This window comes from Haliotis asinina, chromosome 2 (assembly GCF_037392515.1).
Source record: "Haliotis asinina isolate JCU_RB_2024 chromosome 2, JCU_Hal_asi_v2, whole genome shotgun sequence".
In the NCBI taxonomy this organism is placed as follows: domain Eukaryota; kingdom Metazoa; phylum Mollusca; class Gastropoda; order Lepetellida; family Haliotidae; genus Haliotis; species Haliotis asinina.
The window spans coordinates 43,823,570-43,846,104 of NC_090281.1; the positions used below are offsets into that span (position 1 = coordinate 43,823,570).

At 43.8% G+C, this 22,535-nt stretch overlaps 1 protein-coding gene across 1 annotated transcript in view; it reads right to left on the reverse strand.

Moving 5' to 3' along the window:
* The window catches only part of LOC137272547 (tetratricopeptide repeat protein 28-like), a 53,858-nt gene that overhangs the window by 29,581 nt on the left and 1,742 nt on the right, over positions 1-22,535 (reverse strand). The window contains exons 3-8 of the mRNA XM_067804934.1: positions 21,788-21,997; positions 19,941-20,118; positions 18,019-19,520; positions 16,073-17,007; positions 15,382-15,548; positions 13,802-14,020 (exon numbers count right to left, since the gene is read on the reverse strand). Coding sequence (XP_067661035.1) covers positions 13,802-14,020; positions 15,382-15,548; positions 16,073-17,007; positions 18,019-19,520; positions 19,941-20,118; positions 21,788-21,997 — 3,211 coding nt within the window. The remainder of the gene's footprint in view (positions 1-13,801; positions 14,021-15,381; positions 15,549-16,072; positions 17,008-18,018; positions 19,521-19,940; positions 20,119-21,787; positions 21,998-22,535) is intronic.

The following is a 22,535-nucleotide window of genomic DNA, read 5'->3' on the forward strand; positions in this document are numbered from 1 at the left end:
TAAAGGTACGGGTCTTGAACAGGGCTTCCTTGAATCTGGCGTGTTTGATGTGTTGTTTCACCACATACTTCTTAACCCCCTTAGCCTTCTGGATCTCACTATTGTCGGCTTTCAGTATGGAGTACATCTTAGGTCTCAAACCTATGTACTCGGCTATGGGCGTGCCAGCACACTCGTCCTTCATTTTACCTAGGACCTTTTTATTTACCGTACTGTGTAGGGCATGGGTCTTAGGGTAGTCGCTGGTGTCGTATAAATCGAGGTGTTTCCCCATGTCCTCGTACACGTCCTCGGTTCGAATTTCCATCAGCAGGGAATCCGTGTCAGTGTACAGCACTTCACACCTGTCGCCGTACTGTTTCTTGAGCTCGTTGTAGTAAAAGTCGTACATCAGGTGTTTGGATAAATCGAGGATGCTCATCCCCACGTAAACAGGCCGGTTGAATTTTATGTGGCTTTTCTTCATGTGTAGGGCAACCAGGTTGTCTGTGAATATCTTACTACGGTTGAATGCCGGACTGGCTATCAATCTCCTGAGCTTGTCTTCCTCACTCGACCGAACCAGCTTCACGGTCACGCGTTTCCTCAGGTTCTCCATAGTCTTACCAAACACCGAGTTGTTCATGAGCTTGTAGAGATTTTTCTCAAAATCACTGGTGGCTTTTTTTCGTAGGTCTGTGTTCATTCTGATGTAGGGCTCCATCCATGGGCTCTGGTCGAACATGAGCACCCTGTGTATTTTGGTCAGCCTCATACCCAACGACAGGTACAGCTGTAGGTTGCGATAGTGAACGATGTACTTGGTCTTATTCATTAAGTTAGGCACAAGTTTTTCAACGTCTGTCACACGCCCACCTAACAAGTTATGTTGGTACTCAGACATCCAGTCTGGGTTAACCCTCATACGTTCGGGGGCCAGGGGGTAGCTGTTGTGTGATGTGTGTAATTCCTTGGTATATTCTAAGTCAACCTCGAGGATATACCCTTTGTTCGAATCTGGTGCAACCCCCATAACATCAACGTGGGGTACCCATTCGAATCCCCCTGTAGGTAGATACTGGCTCATGGCCCAGCCGTACAGGTTGTTTGCGTCGAGGTATAGAATGTGATTGGTTGGTTTGTTAGGATCGTAACCTTTCACGTATTGATTATTTGCTTTCGCGTATCGTTTGGATGCCATGGAAATACCACCTCGCAAGCCTTTCTCAATGAATAGGTGCATGTCGTAATCTGTGAGCAATTCCAAATTAACTCCGGTCTTTTTAAGCAAGGCGTCCCACGACAGACCTGGGCTGGTGTAATACCATGCGGGGTCGAGTTTATACTGCTTTAAACACGTCCGCCGAAACGTTTCAAACACGTCGGCTAACAGCAGTACATCTGTCCTCAAGTATAGGTCGTGATAATCACCCAGGTTCTTACAACCCAGTTTATTCCATACGTTAGTCGCGTGCGAGTAATCATCTCGTGAGACGGACGCCTCATTCAGCTTGCTATAAAAGCAGTCAATAGGGGGTAGTCTGGTCTCGGTGAACTTGGCCCAACTATCCATGTACTCATAGGGGTACACACCCTTCCTCATAAGCAGGGGTCTAGTCTCGGCGTCTGTGTATCGATCGGTGATAGGGAAGGTATTGTTGGCCTTGACCAGACTGTCGAGTGACGACAGGAGGAACTGAAACGAGTCAATGAACCTAAGTCCGTTTAAGCTGAAGGAGATGTATCTTTCCATGTTGTTGGGGATGCACGTTATATTACCATCGATTTTAGCGATGGCCTGCATGATCAAGTGTGAGTCGTACCCTCTCAAGTTGTGAAAGACAACGGGGATGTTTATTGTCTTAGGGTTGATTTTAAGCTTGAGGTTGCACGCGTTGTGAGCGGCGCCTCTATACTTACCAGTTATGTGACAGTGATCTCTCACCGAATCACCGTTAAGTGGTGAGTCGCACACGTGACAGTTAGTGCTACTAGCGTGAGCTAGCCTGTCGGCTCGGGTCATACGCATGGGAGCGATTCTATACAATGCATTCCTAATAATTTTTTCTTCCTCCTGCAAACACTTTAGAAACCTTTCAGCCGCGTCAGGGCCCCTATACACTACCGGAGCTTTCGTTTCCCCGTCACAACGGACGACAATGTATCCAAACGAACAGGCTTTATGCTCTTGTGTCTTGTGGGTGACGGCGGCAGCACTGGGGTGTGTGGGGGATTCCCCCACAACTAAGGCTTCGAAGTCGGCGTATATGATATAAGGCACAGACATTTGGTTCTTGTGGTTACTGAATTTTAGGATATTTTCACCTTCCTTAGGCATGTCGACTCGTATGGCCGTCTGCCCCACACCTTGACAATCATCCCGGTGGGATTCTAATAAATCAGCTCGGGTGAAGCCATGTAGGCATCGTTCACAGAAGTGGGTCTTTTCTCTGTGTGCCGATTGGTCATACAACAGCCTGCTAAAGTGTTTTATCCATGTGTAGTGATACTTGTCACCTCGCTGGATCATGAATATATTGATAACTTGGCGATCCTTCACCGGGCTGACCCTGTGTACTATTGTTGTGTTACCTTCGTGCCCAAAGACATTTATAGCCAGATTATTCTGTTTTTCTACTTTAGTGATCTGGGATATGGGGGTGGGTTCATCTATACCATCCCAGTTGAGCCCATCATCCTGAGGATAATTAGAAGGCCTGTTCGGATTAGTGTCAGCTGGAAATAAGGCTGACCTGATAGCTAACCTCAGGCAATCGTTTCCTCTATTCTTAACGTTTACTATGGCATGTTTGTTCCTATAGTAGGGAGGCAAGGCTAGGTATGACCCGCCTCTGAACGGCACGTATTTAGCTATGTCTAGATAGACATTATCGATTTTATCTACAGCCCACCCGGACCCCAAGTGTGTGTAGCGTTCTAGGTATTCTCGTATCTGCTGAAAACTTGTATCGATTGATGCGTCAATGGTCTCTGCATGTGTGACGACCTCTTGTTGAACTCGGAAGTAAGGCTGAACATACTCAGTGGTACTCCCAACCTGCTTATCGAGCGACATTTTCACTGTGATCTGAAACTTGATACTTCCTAGGTTATTTAGTTCCTGGTTGACCTTATCAGCTATCAGAGGCTTGATATCTGTAATGTCTATGTTTCTATCAACGCGCATGCGCCAACCTATCAAATAATTGCCTACAGCGCGCTCAGTGCGCACGAACTGTAGGTCAATAGCTCTATTCTGTCGTAATAATTCTACAAGCTGTGGTTTCCTCATACGGGAATACCCGCCTAAACCCAAATCGTGTGCCTCGGCTTTCAGTTGTTTTACAGTGGGTACGGGGGCATGTGATAACAATGCGGTTAACCCGGCTCTCCCCAGGTTTGAATAACCCGTGTGTCCAAGCTGTTTTGCTTGAGCTTTTAATTGTTTTACTGTAGGAGGGGCTTCTAAACCTAGTAATCTCAACAATGCTGACTTCCGCATTCTAGAATACCCGATCACACCTCTCTGTTTTGCGACCCGCTTGAGCTCGCTTACAGTAGACATCGTGTTTACACCTAAGAGAACCAATGTCTAATTGGTTCACAGTAAGGGGAGGTAACCCTTAATAAAAAATATTTCAATCCAGAAGAGGCCAAACTCGGGCAGCCGGGTCCAATTCTAGTAATTCTGTCAAATCGTCCCACGTACCTGGTAAAATATATAGTGTGGCTGTTTCAATCCAGCACTCGCCTTGGTTATAGTACTCACTTAGACTTGAAAAACGTTCTATATGGTATTGAGTCGCGATATCCCGCTCCCATTCGAAGGGGCGAGTATACTTAAAACCCTCTTTAATCCATACCACGTCCAATATTATCTTAAATCTGAAGCTTCCCCATAAAGCCAGTTCATATTTGAATATGTTTTTAATCATACTTTCCGCAGACATAGCTATACGTAGGTGTGTATAATCTCTAATTGGATTTTATCTTGAGCAGCCGCCTACGTTCTTTTATGTAGCCTTTTTTATTCTCGTAGATGAGTTGATGTCTGACTACGTTCGCTCCGTGAGCTTTACATAGACAGTAGTGTCCTTTAACCCCAATACCACACACAGAACACGTGTAGTTAGGACTTCCCATATGGAAACAACAGAACCCCTGATTCCTGCATTTCCTACCACAGGCCTCGGTCTTCCCCATAAGTATATATTCGCATCGGTATGGAGCGGGTCTCATGTTTACTTATATAGGTATTTTAATTTAATTGCTTCGCAACCAACGCAGTAGCTGCTATACCCAACACTATGAAGCCCAGTTCACGATTCATTTGTCCCTTGGATGGTGTGTAGTACTGAGCGAGTGTGGGTTTATTTAGCGGTTCCAATTGTTTACCAGTTAGTAGATAGTATTCTTTCATTGCTTCATCGACATCGTTGAATGTTTTAATGGCATGGTTTTCACGCTGGAGTTGTTCGTTAATAAAGTCGATCCTCTGGAGGCGTTTTTTAGCGTACTCAGCCTGTGCCCTTTGTAATTTCTCAGTAGCGAGATCGTGCCGCTTCCTTTCTTCCTGTATTTCAGCCGCGTGATCATCTCGTAGTTTCGAGAAGAGGAAATTACTCCCGGAAAATGCCAGGGCATTCACTAACGCCCCACCGACCATCATAGCTATCGTGGCCATCCCTATATTTATTTCATTATATTATCAGGTATTATTCCTTGTTTTACTAGGATGTCTTTTGTGGCCATCGCCATACCAAGGTTCATTATGAGCATACCCATATCCTGCAGGTTGAAATCTAGCTTGATAGTTGGTTGTTTAAGCACCATTTTAGTCAACCGAGCGTACCCTACGGCTAGACTGGCGACCACTGTGGCGTGGTATGCGTCGTTGACGAACGTTTTCCCCTCAGACATTATGTATATGATATAAAAATATTAAAATTATAACATGATATGCGGGTCGACAGTGGGGCCTGCCGGCGGCGTGGGGGGTACCCCCACACCCCCAGGGTTTCCCTCAGTTCCCTCACGTGTATATAACCATGTTATAACCACGGCAGCAGTTACACCTACAGCCAACAACAGTCGGGGGTTGGTCACTTTATGTTGGTTACACCACCGTTTTTTACCGGCAGCTACTCTCTTAGGATTCTTCTGCCTGGTTACTGTTGGGGGTACCCCCACTGGGGTCACTGGTTCCTGTGAAGGGGTCTCCACCGTCACCTCGGGAGGGGTTTCCCTCACTGGTTCCTGTGTCACTTCCGTCACCTCGGACATCTATACTATTATTATTATTCTTTCTCTCAAATTGACAATGTTTTGCCGTGATAATCGCCGCCGTCACTGGAGCCAACAACATACCATATTTGTGGTACAGCCCGCAGCTGATAGAGCTCACGGCGTGTTCGATAAAAGGGTCTTTCTCGAGGTCCTCCCACAGGTAAAGTCGGCGCTCTGGTGGAATGGGAAAGAAGTATGACACAATACCGGTGTATATCTGGGTCATAGCCGATCCTATTGTTTTTGTCATTTCTGCTCCGAGCCGGGACTCGTATCTAGCGTACAGCTTATCGATTTCTTCGGCTGACATTTTGTGAATTTTATCCGGAGTGTAGTCTCCAAAGTAATGTTTGGCTTTGCCGCCAACAGCCAACGCCACCAGTTTCTCTCGCTTGTCATCAGTGGGGCCTGCGGGCGGCGTGGGGGAACCCTCCAACGACAATTGTTCGAGCAATTCCTCACACTCCATCTTATAATATAACAAGTAAGATTTAGTTTTAACTATATAATACCCGATGCAGACAAAACACAGAGAAATGAAGGTTAAGTTGCACACGACAAACACTTCAAATATCATAGCTTTGCTTAGCTTTGCTTAGCTTTGCTTAGCTTTAGCTTAGCTTTGCTTAGCATACTATATATGCTACTGGTTGGTCGGTCTTGAGCACGAGCTTAGCGTGTTTAGTTTCAGCGAGCTGTTTCTTCACCCGTTCCCGTTCTAATTTGCTCATCACATCGTTCTCTCTCAAACACTCCTCGAACGAATCCCTGTCCTTGCAGTGAAATAAGGCCACCCATCGCGTCTGCTCCCTGAGGTCTTTCAACACCGAGTTGAACTTCTGCGTTAGCACCCAGACGCTGTGATTTGCATGCCGGCCGGAGAAGGCCAGGTACGATAGCATGTCTCTCTTTTTTGTTATCTCGCGATTAGCGCTGCAGTCGTCCAGTATGAACAGCGTCGGTTCCCCTTTAAATTTCTCGTGAAGAGCTTTCAACCAGTCCTGCAGGCGTGTTCCAGGGTCGATTTTGTGTACGTCCGGGTCCGTCATCACCCAAGGTCGCGCGTACGTTTTATTCATGCTCAGAGTAGGGCACATGATAACGATGTTATCGAACACATCCTTGTAGTAACCCTCCAACATATCCAACACGAAAACGGTCTTCCCACAGCCAGTCTGCCCGCACACTATGGCGCAGTGTGGGTCAGTGGGGAGGTGGGGCAGTTTATTGTTGGGGGGTGTGGGGGGGTACCCCCCATCAGTAGATGGCTTGCACGAATCTCCCATTGTCTATATTAAGTTGCGCGTCCATAATAACGTACAGATATAATTTCAACTTACCAGCGGTTTGAGCCTTCTTAGTAATCTGGATGGTTATCCCTTCGCTGCCGTTATCTATACGGCGCCCGCTACCGTGCAGTTTATCATCATCCGTGGATCGCATGCCCAACCATAGGGCGTACTTGGTGGTCAGGTATTCACCGATCTGCACGGAGCCGAGGTCCAGGTCCTTTGTTATATAATCCCCCACTGGTAGCTTTTTTATCTCATCCCACTGCTGGTGTGGTCTCATACCATGACTGAACAGCTGGTTGGGCACGCCCTCGATGGTAACTTCCACCTTTTCAATCTCGGGGTTGAAAAACTTCTCGCTGTCCCTCCGGAATGGATCGTAATCCTCCACGGGGACGACCAGGATACCTTTCATCGATCGCGCCGGCACGTTCAGGTTGATATTCCACACAGTGTCGCTCTTATCTCGCACGACTGATCTATGCCTCAGTACGCGATCGTACAGGATAGCCATCTTCCCAGAGTACTGGTTTCGAACCTGCCTGGCCAGCTCCGGGCTAGTGACCATGTCGAACTCCAGAGAGATGTTGTCTATGACATAACTGGCCTCATCACCGTTCGGTGTACGCACTACTTTGCTATAGTCGTTAAACGTGAGCTCGTATTCGAGCCTATCACCCAGCGCGGCCTGGTAAAACGGCGCGTGTCCCGTGAGCAACTCGAAGTCTAGCGGCACGCAGAATCGATTTCCGTATGCTCGAGCGATGGCCTTTTCACCGTCCGATAGCTTGTCTTGCTGGTCTGTCGTGAAGACGTATCCTATGCGCGCCCGGGTTGATTTGCTGATGCCCTGGTACACATCATTGACTCGTTCTCTCTCGCTTTTCCAGAGATCCTTGTAGCAGTGAAACACGTCGCTGTCGTCGATACTCAACACCTCGTTACCGCTGATCTTGACGGTCGTTTTCTTGATGATAGCTCGACCCACGTTCCACACTAGCTCGCGTTTGTCGTTGTCGCAGATCAACGTGATATTGAACGCCAGTCGAACAGTGCCTGGTACAATGAGGTCATTCTCACCAAGGTTTGGAAATCTAACCAGCAGAGTTTGATTCTGGTCTATCTTGCTGGGATTGTTGGTGATGGTCACCGACTGTCGCACGGCTCTGGCTCCTAATGGCTCTCTCAATTTTCTGAAAGGATCTAATTTTCTGCCGTACATTGTTATATAAAAGAAATATATTTTTAATACTAATGGATGAAGACATAGATATGACGGAGATGCCGGGCGCTAGTGCCCAGGCATTCGATGATGAGCAGGAGACCTCATTTACTAGTTCACCATTGAACCAAGAACTCTTGGAAACAACGGTAAATGATTATTACGAAAGTTTAAGAAGAGATAAAAACTACGTTGAACCACAGGGTCGATACCATAAGAATTTTTTTATTGATACAAAGGGTGTTCTACGCCTTAAGTCTGACCCAGGGGTTGACCTCTTTAACAAGAGCAATAAAAAACCACTGGCCTTGTCAACTCTAGCCAGCCGCCATGGTGTTGAATTTATCCGTACAAATCTAAACATGAATGATTACGGTGGTGCAATACCTAAGGTCGTTAAAGAAGATCTGCAAGCTACCAGATCCCACCTCACCACTAGAGATGAAATGACACCACAGCGTGCTACAGAAGCCTCAGACAGCATAGAAAAACTGTTGAGCACCTACTGGGACAAACCGTTACCGGGGTTTGACTTTCCGGTAAGGGAACTGCGCGGCTTAGACGAAGCCGTGAAACGCGTGCGTGGAGAACTCGTGAACAACATGGGGAAACTGAACGAAATCGACGAGCACATCGCTAGGGAAAAAACCAAACTCAACGAAACTGAAAACGATGATATGAAGCGTCGCATCAATGAACGACTACGCGATTTAGAAGACGAGAGACGTACACGATTGGAAGCCGCTTCCTCGAATCGTGAACAGCTTCGATCCCAGATCAGTCGTATTCGGGAAACAATCGATAGAATACTGAATGAGGATACAACTTTAGCCAACAGGATTCGGATATTGTTCCGGGAGCAAGGGATCACCATCGCCAGTATTCTGACTGCATTGGGTTTCATCATATCAACCCTGGTGGTGTCACTGACAGGGGGAACCCCTGTGGGGGGAGTTACCCCCACACCTGCCGGCGGTGGTGGTGGTGTTAAAGACTGGATAAAAAAACTCGGGGAAGTCCTAGCTAAACTGGCTGGTAAAGCCGCAGAAGCCCTTCCCGGCATCCTGGGTAGCATCGTCTCGTGGTTGTTGAGCGCTCTGTCTAAAACTGCCATGTGGCTCAGTCAAAACCTGTGGGCAGCCATCGTCGCCGTGGCGGGTCTGGTGTACGTAGCGGCTAAGAAATCTTTAACCAAATAAGTCCCAAAGTTACCCCACCAACCACCAGGGCCGTTTTATTATCAATATGATTGGTGGCCTGAATATGGGGGTGTGTGGGGGGTACCTCCACATTAACTTTAGACTCCGGGGGTGGCGCCACTATACCCGTTTCACGTGGTGGGATGTGTGGGATATAGGGGGTGTTAATATCGGGGTTGATACCCAACTTTTGATCCGCCGTGGCTATGACTATTTTGTTGTTATAACCCACCACTTTTTTTATTCTCAGTTGCATATCACTCGGAGCCATGTACAACCCCACGCCGAACACGTAATTGACTTTCGATCTGGCATATTCTAACACGTTTTGGTAACAGTCGATGGCCCTCGGGAGATCAACTGGAGAATTGATAGCATCCTCAACGTTGGAAACGAACTGTTTCTGAGCGTCGTAAGCAGTTCCCTTACCGAGGATGTTGGAACGTGTCATCGACTGCGCACCCAACAGCGCCCACACGTACGTTCGAATCGAGTCGTTCAACCTGACTACCCCGGCACGAGTGAATCCTTTCGACGTGTCCAGCATGAACATTTTCCACCCGTCTGCGGTTGACTGCTCCACTTTCTGGACTGTGAAAGCAACACCACCTTTAAAGTTCATACGATCATCCCTCCATTCATTACTCGACAAAGCAAAGTCCTGGCGTAGTATATCTCGTTTCAGTAAATCATCACTGACTTCTTTCACTGATCGCGCGCCATCATAAGGAATACCCAACCCGTGGTTCGGCCCCTGCAAACGCCAATCCGTCTTCGGGTTTATTTCGAATTCATTGCAAATACGTTCGTAGACCCGTCTATCGTACGGGTTGTTTGTTGCGTCCCACGCTTTGTCCTGTGGGAGGGGGGCGCTGATCTCTTTAAGGATACGTCTGACCTGGTAGTACACGTGGAACTTGAACACAGACTGACTCAGCGGTCCACGCCGAGTGTCGGCCAATGTCACACCACACCCCGTTGTAGCGCACCACACGGCAAAGTTGAATTGATTCTGCCAGAACTGCATAGGGTTGTTGAACCAAGCGTGGACTGCCTTGATGTTAGTCACCGAAAGCTTATACTTATCGAACACATCTAAAAGCTGGGCATTGAAATACAACTCAGGAGCAACCACGATCTTCATGGGGGAGAAATCTACGTCCAGTTTAGGGTAAAACACACCAGGGGAATACATTTTAAAACTATTATATAATGAACATATATACTCTAACATGTACATAACACTTCCAGGAATAACGAGCGGTGAGGCCGTTCAGCTGACGCACGCGATCGATAACACGTCAGGCCAACTCGAAGTCGCACTCTGCGATATCACCTACCTACCGCAATGGACTAACATCAATATCAGCAACAATAAGCTGTTCGTTAGTGGAACTCGCAGCCAGATAACTGACGGCTACTACAGCGTGTGCTCTCTAAACGACGAGGTCTTCAAACCCCTGGGAGCCGAACTCAAGATGAACGACTCAAACGGCACAGTGGTGTTAATCAACAACGGAAGAACCTCATTGAGGCTCGGCCGACCATTAGCGAGGATACTCGGTATGTCTCCTGACGAGATAAAACCAACAACAACCGTCACAGGCACGAAGGTACCCGATCTAGTACCGTACCGAGAGCTGTACATTCATCTCGGTCAGGTGAGCACAACGTACAACATTCAAGGAGGTCACCCTTCCACTATACTGAGAGCAGTGCCGGTGAAAACTGAGAAATTCAACGACGGTAGAACCGAGTCGTTTTCACCCCGGCAGTATAAGAGATTAACCCAGGGCAACATACCTGAGTTGACAATATCGGTGTTAGATATAAATCATAATCCTGTAAATATAGGATACCTCAGCTTAACGCTTCATGTAAAATGACCAGCGCACAAGGGCCCGGAGTGAAAAAATGCGTCAATATCGGGATCTCCGACCTTGGAGACACGCGCGGTTTCGACGCTCCCGGAGTAGATGGTAAATCGTACGCCTTGCAACTGAAAAACAACATTTACAAACGCGTTGAAATCCCCTCCGGTGGAACCCTAAGTGATATAGTAGATACCACAAGAGCAACAGTCAACACTAAGTACACCCTTGTCAACACCGGTGATAATAATTGGGTAATATACCCATCGTTCGGAGGTAAACTGTTCGACTTAGACGATGTTGAGAGCACTACCATCGCCCGAAACAAGCCATATATGCTCGTCTTCACCGAAGATGACAAGTGGGTGTTGTTACCCGATAACAACTGGTTTATCAATATTAGACTCGTCTCCCCCTACGTGTTCACTGATAACAAAGACAACCACCTAAACAAAGTCGTGAACAATGGAACCCTGCTCGTGGCTTACGTCCCAACTCAGAGACGTAGCATAGTCGTCAGCCCAGTCAACACTATAGCAGCCCACATGCTATCGAGTAAACCAGCCATACAAAACGTGAAATTGCAGTTGGTGTCTGAATTCGAAGGTGTGGTCACTATACTAGAGGATCTACCGGCAAACTCAACACTGATCATCAAAGTCTACCTAGGGGAACCATCGGGGAATGATGTCGAGATCGTGAAGGGGATCAAACTCGGGTGGGTGAAACGACACCAGTATCAAGTTTGCAACGTTTACGTGCGGGTGGGTGTCGACTCCAAGACCAGTCTGCAGGGGGTCAACGTGATCGTGGAAAACAAGATATCACTAATCAATATCTTCCTACCTGACAACATACACTTCATGGGTATGAAGTTAACCCCTGAATTATTATCAGAAAACCAGTTGGAAATTATATCGTAATAGTATAATAATGACCAGTCATCATCCCAACACTACACTTAACGACTTAGGAGATACGGAGGGATTCGATCAGCCTGGTGAGGAAGATGAATTATATATCCTGCACTTCAAAGACAACGTGTACAGACGGGTGCCATTACCAGATTTAAAAGAGCCCAAATGGCTGATCAACTTAACACTCGCCTCACCTTATATCACATTAAAAGAGGGGGGTGGAGGATTGGGGTTTGTCTCTAAGATTAGGAATAACGGTATCTGGCCCGGGGATTTCATTCTGGAGCATAACGTGAATAAAGTAGCTACGATAGATTTTAGGGAAGAAAAAATTTTGTTAAGTACTGGAACAGTAGATCATAAATTAACATTTAACAGTAATCTTTATCCCCAGAGTGTTCTTGATAGAACATCCTACTCCTACACAATCATCATAGAAGTCGTCTTTATGTATTTTGACAATGAAAACTCCTCGAAAGGACAACAAATTTTACCCGGGTTGGTAATACACTGGTATACCGAACACGTAGGTCAATATTGCCGTATTGTTATACAACGGGATACCCCCACGGGTCCTATAAACCGTTTAATAAGCCTCCGTGGGGTTTTTATTACAACAGAAAAGTCTATTAGCCTCTCACCTCTTAGCATTAGTTATAATCTATCCCTTGTAGGTTTCAAATACATTGATAGAGTATTAACTGAAACCCAATTAAAATATCTTTCAAAATATATATTATAGGATGGGTCTGTACCCAGTCATAGAGGAAGTAGCGAAGACGCTGGAAACCGTAGATGGGTTCCGCTTGAGGCAGTTATGTGATGTGAAACGTCAACTAGAACAAGACCGTGACACGCGGAAAGCACTATGTAAAAAGTACAATAGAGTTTTCAATATCGTGGACGGGGCTGACACTACCCTTATGGCAACCAGCATGGGACTAGGGGCGGCAGGCGTTGGGTTGTTGGCTACCATCGTGGCTGCACCTATAGTGCTAGGTATTGAAATAACGGCTGGGGTGACAGGGTTGGTAGGGTTGGCGCTTAAGTTAGTATCACGCAGACTTAATCGTAAGGCATTGAAACACGACGAGATCAGGGTTCTGGCCGAAGCAAAGCTGAACACAGTGAGTGAGCGAATTTCCACGGCACTCTCTGACAGTAAGATCTCAGAAGAGGAGTTTCGTTCAATCCTATCTGAACTCAAAAAATATAACGGAATGAAACAAGATATTCGATCCAAGTCTCGTAAGTCTGCTATCAGCGAGGACGAGAAAAAAAAGTACATAGAACAGGGGATACAAAAAGCCCAGCAAGCCTTTATTATGAACACCAAAGAGATCGTAGGCGGTTCACGTTAAACTGTTTCATCGATATAAACATAACATAGGGGAACACGAGGGCGATAGCCGTAAGCGGGCCACCGATCCTATATGGTCAGTCAAAACTTACAACATAGATAAAGTGGATATGAAAGCCGACGAACCTAACTTGTACTACTTGAGGGGTGGGCCGGGTAGGGGTTTTGTAAGAGAAGAATTATTGATCGTACCGTACGGCACAGTGTTACCTCCAACCAAGGCACAGTAATTACCGCCAACTTTTTTGTAGTAGGGGTAATAGTAGCAAGAGCTAAGGGGAACCCAACCAAAGCCTTATTTACTAAATAAGGCTTTGTAGAGACATTTTGTGAAGTGTTTTAAAACCCCCATTCCCTATACTACTAGGTAATATTATTATTAGTCTGAGTGAGGGTAACGCTCACTACAAAAACCATCTACTCTTAGGCATAAATGATTTTAAAAAAAGGGGCTTATGGGTTGAAATTTTTCCGTTTTCACATTCACCACTTGTTAATGACATTCTCCTTGCTCTTGAAAAAACTGCCAATTAATCTTACAATTACAAGCAAAACACACCCACCTTGTGTTCTGATTACCTTTTATAGCACAAAAGCAAGGGTCAACATCGGTGATTAACATCAAATACAGTAACACAATAGCACAGCTCGGATAAGACTGAGCATCAACAGTACCTGCAGCCAAGAAGCTTGCTGGCAGACTGAAACTGTGAATCCACTCCCTTCTCCATGGGTTGTAGCCACAGTTGAGGACCACCAGTTGAGCACACATCTTCAAGTTATGGATATCCTCTGGAGACACAATGTAAGACCTCTCCCTGGCTGCTCCATCCTCCAGACGAGCCTTGTTGGGGGTCAGGACTAGCAGGTTCTCTCTCCAGCACCCAAAAGTTGCTGCAAAAAGTAACATATGAAAAAGTAGAATAATGCAAACAACAAAATGACAAGTCAGATCATCTAATCAGGTCCCTTCAACTTGCAAGATGTACTAGGGACTTTGTTCTACAACTCTCCAACTGTTGCATTCAAAAGTGACGATTTATGAACACTAATCCTATACTCTTCAGTGCAGGATGATATTAGTTGTTCACTGGTCGCGAGGGGGCCATGGGCTCATGTACCCTTGAGGTGTTCGAGGAACATAAAAAAACCTCAAGGGTACATGAGCCCATGGCCCCTGAGGAACCAGTGAACAACATTATTTATCTTGCCGAACACCTGAATTTTATCTCCCTTCCATCAATTTTCAATCGCAAAACATCGGTAATTTCCCTGCGTCATGTGTGATTCAATGTTATTCGAGACACAGAAGTACTACCATGAAGCACCAGACGACTTCGGAATTCCCAGCAGTGTACATTGAAAATAATACATCGCCTGTGAGCGGTGTACATTGAAAATAATAGAATAGAACTTAGCCAATCAGAGAGCAACATTCATGTGTGAGGTAAGATAAATGGTTTCAACAACCATGATAATTAGGTCAGGTGAACAAAATAACCATCCAGCCAGATTTCACTAAGAAGTGCAAACATTCTGTTCTCAGTTAAAGACAAGAGAGATGAAGTTGGTAGCATCATCTCCAAAATGAAGCTTTGGTGGTGAATAATATCCACTAGTATCATCCATTCTTATAACCAACATCAGCTTCATAATGAAAGGGAGCTAACTCCTCTTAAATGCCAGTTTCCATCCTCACAAAACAAGTAACACCGAGGATTTTGACTGAGTCTGACGAGTCTATTCATAGTCCAATCAAAATCACATTTCAAAATCAACATCAAGTACATAAACAATGGTTAATGTCATTGATATTCAAATATTTTCAAAACATGTGTACTGTCAGTTAGGTGTCAACAGATATTCTCCAAATCTGTTCATACTTTTAAGCAAGGTCAAATGTTTTGATGCACTTCACTTGGTAAGTACTGCATGATTACAACACAGAGCTTGATTATGACTGTCTTCCCTGTATGCCACACTTTTGTTGGGAACAAATGCAAATGACATGAGAGATCGAATATTAATGATGCGCCAGTAGAAGAGGTATAGAAAGGTTCTAGCTTGTTAACAGTTAAGTTGTGCTGAACTTCCAGCCCAGTTCAGCATGTGGGGAAACTGGATTTCTTATTAAGTCAACTGCTTTGCAGGTTGAAGATGCATATTGATGGAATGGTCAAAAGGTGTAAATGATGTTTGGTTTGAAATTGCAAACTATTCATATACATATGGTAAATCCTTTCATGTTTCCTTACCTATGTGGACAATAGTAGCATTCTGTAGATCCTGCAACAAGCTGCTCTTGGTAGCATCAGTCCCAACCACTGGGTCGACATCAAGACACTCGGCCACTTGCTGCAGCGCCTTCCTGGTGTTATCTAGGTCAGACCTTGGTCGCCATGGCTGACCACGGAGCTCCACGCTACACACACAACACTCAGGCATCACAGAGAGGAACAGGAACAGGAGGTGGAAGAGGAGAGGAGGAGAGCAGAGAAAAGTGGAGGGAGAAGGGTGAGGCAAGGTGGATGGGGGAGGGTATACAGATTGTCAGATTGAAGTTGCAAATGTTTAATGAACCCTTGGCAAGAAGTACATTTACCTCTTCCATGCAACAGAAATTTTGATCACTATCACAGATACAAAACATGCAACAATGTTTACACTGCTCATGAATTTATTTTTTTAACTAGAAAACTACTGTCATGGCTTGAAGACGTATTCATCAGGGTCAGCATGAGGTACAGCATAAACTCACTTTCAGTATTTCAATGCTTAGAGAGCCAGTTTGGGATGGTGATCTGTACATTGGATGCATTTTGTGAATGAATGTTTAGTATGAATGAGTATGTCTCTGATTCTGTATATATCATGACAAAAATCAACAAACTTTGAAGGTATTCCATTACTGTAGAAAAACTCTATATGTACAATCCTGATACTCACCTGTCCTGTATGTCAGGGCATCCATACACCACACATCTCTCCTTGCTGCTGATCTGCTGATACAGAGTCACCATCTGACTCGACGTCGTGATGTCTGTCCCAGTGGATGTCCTTGTCGTCAAGGTGGTGTATGTCTGTGTGCTCAGCATCTTCTCCGATGACACCGGATGACCAACAACTGGGTAAGGTCTTGGCGATACACCCCCAAGACCAGTCTCACCCCTCCGGCTCTCTGCTTTAGACAGCTGAGACTGAAAAGTTGCCTCCCTGCTCATAGCTACCTGAGAGTTCCTCCCCTTGTCTGGAGTTGCCAAAAGCCCTGATGTGTACAGTCTCGGGTTGGAGACATGCTTGAGATTGACTCTCTCCAGACTAGACATGCTGAGGTCACATGGTGTGATGATCTCAGAAAACATACTCTCCCTCTTCTGTAGTGCCATAACTTTGTTGGTGCCTCCTTTTCGGGACTGGGTCCGGTCAAACTCTAGTTGGTCCTGCTGTCGGAGATGGTCCATCTCATTCTGGAGGACTTTGTCCAGTAGGAGGATGCAGGGAAGAAAGGTGATCCGGAACCGATCCATCACGTACCTGGCATTCCAGTCCTGGAGAATTCCGAATGGACAGTGACGTAGTTCCTTATCCGGTACTATCAGCAAATGGCTCATGGTATCCAAGCCAGATAAGATGTCTTCTACTGGAGCAAACAGTATATTGTACAGCTGTCTCTGTGCAGATTTCTTGGTTTTGGGTGAAGAACTGTCATTTTCCAATGCCTTGGATGTGTCCTTTTCTTCAGATTGTTTGGCAAGTTTCCAGCTGATCTTGCGGATGTTATTCAAGTTTGAATCTGGAAGTGGGAGGGATTTGTTTTCACATTCATTGATGAGATTCTCCTTGTCATAGTCTGACAGCACTTCATCAATCAAAGTCTGGATCTGAAATAAACATGAAACATTCCATAGATGGGCATCAGTGACACTGATCAATGTATAATTAGATAATATACTGATGGAAATAAGTAAGGAAACACCACATCATGGCAGTGTTCCTATATGTATTCTCAGATTTCCCCCCACAACACTATCCAAAGCTAGTGATGAAAACTGGAAAGTATTGAAGAAGCATTCAAATTTTCATTCTAATGTTCCTTTATTTGTTTCTCTCAGTATATACTGACTATATCAACCAATCAAATCCTAACACGATATGAACATGGGTGTGTTAATTGTTAGACATCTGATCGGCCACAACAATATGTCAGCTGTATGGATGGCAGCTTGTAAACAATTAAGCCTGTAGTATCCAGTGGCGATGCCACGATAACTTGATAAATCGATACATTGATACTTTTTCTAAGATGATACAATTATCGATACTTTACAAACTGTATCAATATTTAGTTTTGAAAGTATTGGTTTAAATGTGTTTATGTATCATTTACATTTTACAATTGTGTCCTGTTTTTTGATGCTATGAGAGTTGTAAATGATTATTTTTCATGCACAAAGATGGGAAATTAGAACATCTTAATCTCTGAGAATCAAAAATGATCTTTTCATGGACAATTACTAAACATGAAATATTAATGTTCAAATTGTAACTAAATTTATGCAATAGGACCGCAAAAATCCCTACAGGACTGACATGAAAGTGACAAACCAAAAATATCACTGTATGATGTCAGAATAATCCACTGATTCACCTGAGTTTGTTATCTTGAGACCCAAGATTACTCAATACCTGAAGAAGTCTCAGCTTAAACAATAGGGATCTCGAACTACAAATGGAGTGCCAGACAATTTCTACAACATAAACACAGAACTAAAGTCTAAGGCATCATACATCTTTTCCAGACATTTTTAGGACATTTTTTTTTCTGAAACAGCCCTAGGCCCCCTTGGCCCAGAAGTGAACAGACAATTATGATACAGTCACAAAAGCCATACCTGATCTCGCATTGACATGTCCTTTCCAGGTCTTCCTGTATAGAATCTGACCAATCCCCTGCCAGGCTGCAGCACCCATAGCAACAGTGATGAGTCCAGTAGCGAATAATACAGTACAGTCCCATTCTGCTGACTCACAGAGCGATTCATTCTCTCAACACTCCACAAATTCCGCAATGCAAGTGTACTCGGAATAGTCTGTCCTAAGGTTGACGCGTAACTGGGTAACTGGGTGACAGTCCGCTTCCTGAATCCTTCGGCAAATTGAAGACACTCCTCCTTGTTCCCAAGCTTGCTCAGAACAGACTGGATGCCATCATAACACTCCAGAAGTTGTTCATCATACCCAGCCGGCCTGTGAGTGCCCTCGTCAACATGTTCCCTGATTTTGGTTTCATAGAAAGGAATGAGTTTCTGGAAATATTTCAAAGCCTGTTCAATGTCTTGCATCTGTGTAGATGCCTGCTGAATGCAAGCGATGTTGTATTCAGCCATTGTTTGGATGTCTGTGTACCCATAATCCCTTGCAATGTCACAAGCTTGTTCGTAAAAATACAAGCTGTACTGCTTTTTCGACTGAGCACGATATGCACTGCCAAGCTTACACAACCCTGTGGACTTTGTACGACTGTCAGTCCGAGCACATGCCTTTAGCATTGCCTCGTAATGCTTCATAGCAGATTCATAATCCTCCTTAAGCATGTACGAATCAGCCAGCATCTCATTAGCAATAGCAAGCATACGTTTGTCACCAAATTTGGCTGCCATATTGATGTACTGCTCGTGGTATGTAATACTCAACTTCCAGTTTCTCAAAGCAGCATAGACCGTTCCCATGCAGCCATATGCTTGTGCAATACCCTTTCTGTTTTTGTTTTTTTTTGATAGATTCAAGTACTGCTGATATTGTTCAAGAGCTTCTTTATAATTTCCCAAAATCTCATTCAGCATCCCAGTATTATGATGAGATTCAGCCAAAGTTCTTCCAGTGAAGCCAAACTCTTTCATGAAACTGTTATACTTCTGTGCATGATAAACAGCTGAGTGCATATTCCCGATAGACTTGTACGCGATGCTGAGATTCAGATGCAGCCCACACTGGAGCTCTTTTGTCCAAAAGTCAGGCAAGTTCTCATAGTGTCCCACCTCTGTGAGGAGCTCAGCTTTCAGATGCAACAGTTTCTCATAGTATATAATAGCTTGGTAGGTGTCTCCATTCTCAAGATAGAGGGTGGCCACATTGACCAATGACTTGGTCTGATAGAGCTGGTCGTGGGTAGCAACAGCCATTGAGAGGCAGTCCAAATACAGACCAATAGCCTGTTCTCTCTGACGTACACTTGTGTGAGCGTTTGCCATAGTCAGAAGTATTTTCATCGTAATTCCTTTCTGATTTGTCTGAAACTTCTGAGCTGCTTCGAGAACACGGATGCACAAATCAAATTTCTTGCTCTGGAAGAGGCAGACGCCAACTTCACTGAGTTTTTTGTAGGCGTCCATCTCTGAAACCACAGATCATAACAAACGTTGAGTGAATGAGTGAAGGAAGCATGATTTAAGCCATGTTTTGCAATATTCCAGCAACAATATATCAATGATTATACCAATGTTGTTTTTTGCAAAAGTTATCAATCCATGCGCAGTTATAAGACATGATATGAATTGTGAGGAGGTTTTTGAAGTGTCTTGATTCCAGTTTCTTTTTTGACTAGCGGATTCCTATTGATTCCTAGTTTTTGTGCATCCTCCTTTTCAAATGAATAAATGGCACCTTCAATGAAGCATATATTCTCTATACTCAACTTGATTCAGCTTTACATGACTAAGTAACTGGACATACTGAATGGCAATTATGAGTCAATATCTGACACTGATCTAAACCTTGTACTGCTGAGGAAAAGTAGACAGTTTCACAAACCAACCTTTAAGACTCTTTCTGAATTCTGATGGCATATCACAGAGGTGAGAAGCTACAGATGCAATGTGATTGGTCAGCCTGTCAGCATCATCAAGGTCAAGGTCAAGAGCAGTAAGGAAGGAAACAAGAGCTTCTTTGTTCTGGTTGAGATGGTGAAGACAGAGCCCCAGAACATGATGTCCCTGAATAGCAAAAAAAAAAAAAATCCAAAACATCTGAGTATATGCCTAACTGCCTGTAATTAATTAAGTCTGAATTAGCAACAGTGTGGAAAAAAACCCACTGGCCCGTTAGTCCAGGGATAGTAAAAATCCAGTCAGGCCCGAGTGATTAGTGAATTTTCATGGTGTCATTTTGTAAATATATCACTCTCTCTGACTTGTTAAGTTATAACACACTTTTTAATCATGCAAGTTGCCTGATAAAACTGTTCATCACATTAGCAGTTTAATGATGAAATGGGTGGCTACATTCAAAAATTTGAACTAGTGAATTATTTTGTGGGCAGGCATAGCTGGTCTGACTGGCTTGCAAAATTTGGAAATTATTTTACACACTTAGGCTGGGAATACTAGTTGTTGATAGCATGAGCAAAATCACACCAACTGAGAATTGATGACATACAGCTAGGTCAATCACAATAACCAGCCAGTAACAAGTCTAGTTATTCTTGACCAACAGCAATTCCAACACTTAAAAAATCTAAACAACTGATGGGCAAGACATAAATTCTGAGATGCAACTGAACTTCAGCAATTACATCAAATTTGGATTCGGTATTTTATAAATAATTAATAGTCTCTGTTGGAATAAATAACTGTTTACACACTTCGCATTGAACTTTGTAAGAGAATACATTAAAATGTGTAAACCTCCATCACAAGGAAAACTCCCTGATTATCATTCGATTGGTTGTAGCAAAAACTATGTTTTACATTACTGGCAATATTTATTACAAAATTTGGGACACACATCCCTTAAAGATTGTATTTTAAAATATCATGATTCAACTTAATGGTAATGGTTGCATCGCTGGCAAAATGTCTCTGTGAATACAATTCCATCACTGAACATTCAGGCAAAAAAATGAAGTGTTATGTGTTTTTCTAAAATAATGCTGTCAGTGGTAGCACAATGATAATCTTCAAACAAATTGATGTATTTACTTAAACAAAACACCTGATGACCAAGTGGAATATCTGAATGGTCCACATTTATACTCTTCAAATAAAGTAGGAGATCTACATATTTTTTTTATTTACGATTAAAAATATTCAGGAGCTTTAATGGAGTCAATCAATGTTGATATGATATTATTGTATGTTTTGAAAGTGCATCACCATTTGCACTTCCTTACAACCATAGTTGTTTGGAATGTAGTTGCTTTTGAAAAATGACTGGTGTATGGTAAGTAATTTGCATGTATACGATTTTCATTTTAAAATAAACGACTAGAAACAAACACTAACAAATGTGTGATGCAAGATGAGTGTCAAAATTAATGTTCTAAGTGATTTCTTGACCTTCTTGAAAAAACGTCAAAATCAAGAATGAGACCCCATGCACATGTATGGGGCTATTGCGTTGTGCATATCATGCGTTGTAATTTAGAGGGTGGTAATAGAGGAAAATGGTGGATATAAGATGTCTGTCTTTGAAACGTTTGATAACTTTTACACTTCCTATCCAAATTGAAAGTTCATTATCCCCTACTTATAGGTAGGTAGTATATTAAAGATGACATATTTCATGTTAATGTCAACACAATTGAAAAAAGATGCACAAAGAATAAACATGTGACATCTGTGCTAGGAGTCCACCACATCAGAATATCAGAGTTGACCAACCCACCTGTGAGTATCCAGGGCTCATCATGATGACCGCCTCTGCATCCAACCTGGCTTCGTTGTACCTGCCCATCTGCAGCAGAGCCAGGGAGCGGTCATGCAGGACACCCACATTGCCCTGGTCAATGTCCAGAGCTTCACTGAAATACCTCAAAGCTTCAGAGTAATTTTTGGCCCCCACCGCTTTGTTACCTTTATCTTGAAGAGTCTTCACCTGTGGAATAAACAATCACATGATGTTTACTTTGTTATTTCTCACTAATCACATGATGATTAAATGTGTTAAGCTTGTATGCCACTGAACATTTTTTTTATCGAATTTTCTCTTCAGTTAATAAAACGAAAACCAACAAATCTGTATTCTTTTATATTGGTATTTTATTTAATTTCCTATACAGCAATACTGAGCAGACTATAAATAAAAGAAACTACAAATCAGTGATGTTCTGAATACCATCACACACACAATGGGTACAAACAAATACCCTGCTTCAACCCAACCCCAAATGAACTAAAGTGCTCTCAGAAATAGGAAAACAATGTTTTTAGGCTGTAACTCTGTATCCCTTTAAGTTAAAATTACACAATTACAAAAAGCATATGTCGAAATGACCCATATCTGCCTAACTGGGCATTCAGTGGGATGCATACTGGGATATCCAGAAAAGCATGTTTACTTGTAAAATCGGGCAAAACGTAGAAAAAGTATGAATAGCTGCTGAAAACAATAGATTAGACTATATATGGCAATT